Source organism: Apaloderma vittatum, unplaced genomic scaffold (genome assembly GCF_000703405.1).
Source record: "Apaloderma vittatum isolate BGI_N311 unplaced genomic scaffold, ASM70340v1 scaffold126, whole genome shotgun sequence".
NCBI lineage: Eukaryota > Metazoa > Chordata > Aves > Trogoniformes > Trogonidae > Apaloderma > Apaloderma vittatum.
The window spans coordinates 1,283-7,562 of NW_009722075.1; the positions used below are offsets into that span (position 1 = coordinate 1,283).

The window sequence follows — 6,280 nt, forward strand, 5'->3', positions numbered from 1 at the left end:
ACCGTAAACTGCACGCAATTTTTCCAGTTGAAAACTAACACTCTTCCCCTTCCTCCTCCATTGCAGAACTGTGATTCAGCTGGAGCACTTTTACAGTGTAGTTCACTACAGGACTCTGAAAATACCTGTTCCAGAAAAAAGCCCCACGAAACAAGTCAGAAAAAGAATTGCATCTTCTGGCAGCTCTGATGGCTGATGATGTGCAGCCAGAAAGAGCCTCATAGTTGGTTTCAGCAGCAGAGATACAGCTAGACAAATCTAACCTTTTTCAGAGTTCCAGTCTTTGATGTTTTCTGGAGAAGATCAAGTGCTGCCTGGACCTTTTTAGTGCTAAGTCAGTTAGGACTGCACAGACTGCATTTATGGTAGTTGTAATGACTCCAGATTCTTCTGTGGTGCAGCAGAGGAGGAGCACTTGTATGGTCTATGCCATTAACTCTCATGAGAGAGTGGTGTATTCTTACACTGTGGAGACCAAATTCATCAAACAGTCCTTGAATATGCTTTTTGATATAATCCTTATGGAAATTTTTAAAAGATCTTTCTTATCAGCATGTCACTTGTTTCTTTTTTAAGGGTTTTGTTTGTTTTGACACATAGCTTCTCTTTACCTATTTTTTTTATACTATTAATGCTTAAGATAGTGATTGTACTTTTTTTTTAGGGACTTTTGTGGTGTTGATATTAGTAGAACTGAGTCTCTCAGAGTTTCTCCCAAATTATTAAAATAATATCTCAGGTAAAATGCATTGACATCTGTGATGTGGCACATATGTTGCGGGTTTTTTTATTAGCATTAGAACAAGTGCTTGCGATTATGACAGTAGCTTTGCAAAAGAGAAAAAAATCTATAAAAGGACAAAAAGTAAGTCTTATTTAACCGGTATTTCTTAATAAGTCAGTGCTTCCCTTCTTGATGAATTAAGAGTTTTTACTGGGTACTGTTTCTGACAGTTGAAAGGAAGAACTGAGGAGAAAACAAACTATGAAAACATTGGTTATTGGCCTTGGAGGGTAAGTATTAGCAAATTTCCTCTACAGCTCAAGACTAGTCTTCCTTTCAGAATGCAGTGATATGATTTTTATTTCTGAATGGCTATTTTTTTGAAATGAATTACACATACAACATATAATTGTCTCGTTCCATGTTGTGTAACTCAAGAAGTTTTTCTGTCTCTGCTGGAGATCTTGTGTACCACCTCTCTCTACTCACTTTCTTGGCACTGCTAGATTTACTGTCTGAAAACTGTTGGAACCTGCCAGAAAATTTCTAAGAGATAGAAACTATTGAAAGTAAATAAACTTCTGGGGGGCTTTGGATTATGTCTTTGTGTCTAACTATATAGATATGTGAGTGTGAGCTTGTATATATGTTTAAAAGACTGATTTTTGTCTTTACGAATTTTTTACTGTGTTTTCTAACACAGTGTAACAAATGGAGGGAAGACAACATTGGCAGAAAAGCTTAAGAAAATGCTTCCCAACTGTGATATAATCTCTCAGGATGACTTCTTTAAGGTAACAGTATTGATGGAAAGACCTGATGGGTAGAAGTAGGCTCAAGTAGATTTTCACTGCAATTTTTTTCTCTTTTCAGTTGTCCTATTGATAAACTTTTAAAATGGATACTGCTTAAAATAATGTTAAATTCATGAGAAGGAGAAATAAAATGAGCACTAGGGTAATTGAACTTTCAGTAGCCAAACGCGCTGGTTATACTCAGCAAAAAGTTTTCTGTCTTCTTTGATACCCTTTTAAAATAAGGAAGAGGTGTATGTTCAATGCATTTTTCAAGATACTTAGTGCTAATGAAGTTAATGATACTTTTAACTCTATACCCATACAGCAATATGTGGTTATTTGTCTCCCAAATTAAAACCAAAAGACACCTGTTGCATTGATGTTGGAGTTGTTTGTTAAGAATGGTGAAGGACATCTTATTTCTCATGTAAATCACAAGTATGATCTGGAGAATTTGTTGTTCTAGATTTAATAAAGTATTATATATTGTGTTCTAACAGTTGCATACAGCAGTTTAATTTTGAAGATAAAGTTAATTGATTGAAGTACAAAAGTGTACAACCCTTATGTTTGTAACAGAGGAGTATATATCTGTGACAGGGAGTATAAAATCAGCCTTGAAAGTATTTTTTTTTCCCTTCAGCCAGAGTCTGAAGTAGAAGCAGATGAACGCGGATTTAAGCTATATGATGGTTAGTAACTTTGATGCATTGCTTTTGAACATTGTATTGCGATTCTGCTGTGCTGAGCTTCAATGCTTTCCCATCTGAGCAAGGCAGTAAACAAATGGTAGATCTGGAGCAATCCTTTGCTTAAATTCTTTCACCTCACTGAGATAAATTAAGAAAACTTGCTGAACTAGAAAACAGCTGATGCTAGTGCTTGACCTCTCCTTTCTTTACAGTCTTTTCCTCTCTTTCTACATTGCATCTGGTGCAGTACCCAATGGCATTGTTCACTTAAAAGTTTTGGCTTGCCACACTGGCATAAGCCTAACCTCTTAACTTTCTATGTAATGATGGATTTGGTTTTTTCACTTTGATAATGAACTCATGGGATATCACCATTATGACTCTCTGAATTGTCATATTTCAAATCAGTTAAAACCTGAGTCTGTTCTTGACAACTTTATTTCATGTCAGATCTCACATAGAGACCAAATGTTTTGAAGTTCATGGTTAATGCTGGCTCAGTGGGCCTATTCAGTCTTATAAACTTAAAGATCCAGATCTGCTTTAGACCAGCGCTTTGGTTCAGGTCATATCTAGTTGTGAACAGTTGCTTATTAGCTAATCTCTGTTGATACTTGGTGACTGCAAAATGTATTACTCAGAACGTTGGCCAGAGCCTAAATTATATCTAAACCCCAACTCTTACCAGCTATGCAATTTTCAGCTAGACTTAAAGACTTCATGAAACTGGAGGGATACATCTGGCATTCTGGTTCAAATATCTGGGTCTAATGCTGATCTTAAAATCTCCTCTAAAATGGGTTTGATCTTACGTTATCCGAAAGCTGCCTTCACTACCATTCAGTATGTACTAAATATGTTTATCTACAGACAAAAACAGGTGCTACATTATGGTGTTTTGCTTTGTATGCCACTCTCCTTTGAATCCATCCATTCCCACCTTCCAAATAACCCGATAAAAGTTACAATGAACCCAATAAAAACCCAAGGTAAAAAATTTAGAGTGCCCACTCCCTTTGCCTATGGCAGTGACAACTGACAGAAGGACAGGAGGCCTTGGATTAAATAAGTTTTTACAAGTTTGTGGAACAGAACAGTTTCTGTTATCAAGAGAAAGGCTCTGAAATGATTATTCATTCCACAGAGTTTAGACAGAATACACCCATCAGAAATACTCCAGTTCTGACGAAGGCTTTAGCAAAACTGACGGTTAGTTGCAAATATGGGACTGCTTATGTGCACGAGAGAATTTTTGGGGTAATTCTGTTCCTTTTCATTTAGACTTGCATGTAGATTTTCTAATTCTTACTGATTAACATACGGATACTTAAGGGTTCTTTTATTATTTATTTTTATTCTCTGTTTTTTAAGGGATGCCTAACTTCCTGTTTTCATTTAGTACTTGATGCCCTCTATATGGATGAAATGGTGAAGAGTATTCACAATTGGATGAAAAGTCCAGCAAGCTCAGTTGTTGGGACAGAATTGCCGCAGAATATGGACAATGTTTATATTTTGATTGTTGAAGGCTTTCTGCTCTACAGTTATGAGTAAGCAGTAATATGTAGCCTGGTATATTAATAGCTGCCCTGAAAAGGAAGAGAGAACTAAATATGTTGTTATCTTAGGCCTCTTAATGAACTATGGAATAGAAGATATTTTTTGACCCTTCCTTATGAAGAGTGCAAAAGGAGAAGAAGGTAAGATTATTCAGTTATTTTTCACAGACGGTCACTCTACCCCCTAACGTGGAATACTAGCTTTTCTTTGGTGTTAGCCAGATGTAACATAATAAGATCATCACCAAGATTCCAAGGGAAGCCTGTGGGTGTTTAATCAACACTAACAAAAGCATGCAGATGTAGGGTGGGGTTTTTTTTGGAGTGTGGGTTTTTTGTTGTTTTTTTGTTATGTCTGGGTGGGTTTTTTTTGCATTTTAGAGCACAAGGTTATTAAGTGTTAAAGGTTTTACAAACACTGGAAAGAGAATTTGTTATCCAGATAAATTATTTAGATTATTGACTGCATATTGGAGTTAAACTATGCTTAAAATGAGAAACAGTTAAAAAAAGTACTGCGCAATCTTATCCTTGGTTGAATACTGCTACATGATGATTATTGTTAAAGTAACAACACTTGTGTGGTTTTAGTGTATTCTTTGCTTAGACAGTTTTAGTTGAACTGTGTATCTGATTTAGATTATTGAGCCAGTGTCTAACTTGCCTCCAAATTTGGAGCAGTATGGTGGGCTTGGAGCAATATGTGTGTCAGATTGCAAAATCTGCTGGCTGAGTGAAGAAGTACTTTGTTCAGCTGGCTTTAGTTGATTCCACTTTCACCTTTAAAGGACTTTAGTGTCCAGGCTAAAAGTGACTAGACAAAGCTGACAGCCATTTAAAAAAAACTTGAGAAATCTTTAAAAAATGGACAAAAAGCATTTGTTTTGGTAACACTTCCAATATAATTTTATCTTATCTTAAATGTAATTTGATTGGCAGAAATAGGTAAATTAGCCAGAGTTCATATCACAGATTATATTAAAACAAAGGAGCCTCCTTTGCCCCAGCGGTGTGCCAGTTGTTTGGGTTATTTTTTTTTGATAGAAATTCCTATTAAACTAGCTGACACTAGGAAAAATTGTAAAACTTGTATGGGAAAGCAAATATATTTTTGTGTAGCACCAGAGTCTATCAGCCAGCAGATACACCAGGGTACTTCGATGGACACGTGTGGCCTATGTATCTGAAATATAAAAACGAACTGGAAGAAAAAGCAAGTAATGTTGGTATGGTATCCTTAATTTTAAACTTATAAAAATGCTTAAGTGTGGCACCTGTGTAGATTTTATTGGGTTGTGGGAGTCTTTTATGAATGGGATAAAGTTTTCTTCGAATGTTCTTGTGGCACTTGGACAGCAGGTTTGGACCCTTTGTTGACTGATTTCTCAAGTCTACAGTGTAATTGTTTTTTTATTAATAATGAAAATTAGGAAGTTAAATGTAAATCTTCTGATCACTAATTTAGTCCATTTGACAAGCTAGTTTGTTTGTGCATGTGTGCACAGGTGTGTGTGGCTATGTAGGAAGCTTTTGACATGATAGCTGATGCACTGGCAGAATTCTTCAGAACAGCAGTGAAATTCTGACTGAAATCCTATGATAAACTGAAGATACTTCCTAGGGCCTGACTGTACAAACTACAGTCACCAGCCTTGCATGAGGAATGTAAAAGCTGAGCCAGCTGATGGGGCACTGCCATGAGCTTTTGCGATGTTCACACTTTTACAGCTCTTGGACTGCCTGTTTCTGGAGTGGGGGCCAGAGGGCGGAGAAGTCGGGTGTCTGCTTCATCAGCACATGGCTTCTTACTGTGCAGTGAGAATAGAAATCTTAGTACCCATCTTTGACTTACTAAACCTGAAGCTGAGGAAGAACCTGAGGTCTTCTACTGTATAGGAACCTTTTTGTGAAATTATTCCATTGCTCTACTTTCCTCACACTATTACCGCAACTGTAATGGAGATTTTACACAGCAAAAAACTGTAAATTAATTCTTAACTAGAATACTTTCCCATTATGTTATTTTTTTTAACACATAAAATTATTTTGGGAAAGAATAGGGAGGTACTGTTGCTAGTTTGAATTGTTTTCATTTCTTCTGATAGACCCAGAGGACTACTGAAAACTTGGCAATTGCTATTAGATATAAGTGGCATAGAACTCATGGAAACTTTTTCTTTCATAGTTTATCTGGATGGAACAAAACCCCAAGAGGAGCTTTTATCTTTTGTGTATAGCGATATAATACAGGAATTAAAAAAGCTGAGGGAAGCAAGTAAGTAATGTTACTAAAAATTTAATCTGTTTATCTTGTTCTGAGTTAACAAGAAGATAATCCTTTTATATTAATATACTGCAAGGATTGTATAGATCCACATCTCCTTATCTACTACAGTCCTTATACATGTTTGTCCATTTCTCTAGCTTTAAGTTCCTTGAAATTCGATGTTCTGAAATAATAGGTGAATGCACTGTTACCTGATGGTAAAATAATAATAAAAAGGTGGG

The 6,280-nt window shown here is 36.1% G+C and overlaps 1 protein-coding gene across 1 annotated transcript; it reads left to right on the forward strand.

The window, feature by feature from the left end:
* Window positions 1-941: 941 nt before the first annotated feature.
* On the forward strand, window positions 942-6,047 carry NMRK1 (nicotinamide riboside kinase 1; the record flags this gene model as incomplete). The annotated part of the gene is made up of 7 exons (XM_009871609.1): window positions 942-1,014; window positions 1,428-1,518; window positions 2,165-2,213; window positions 3,613-3,763; window positions 3,842-3,913; window positions 4,892-4,998; window positions 5,958-6,047. Coding segments are annotated over exons 1-7 (589 nt in total), but the record flags the coding sequence as incomplete, so codon positions are not given.
* Between the last annotated feature and the right edge of the window lie 233 nt (window positions 6,048-6,280).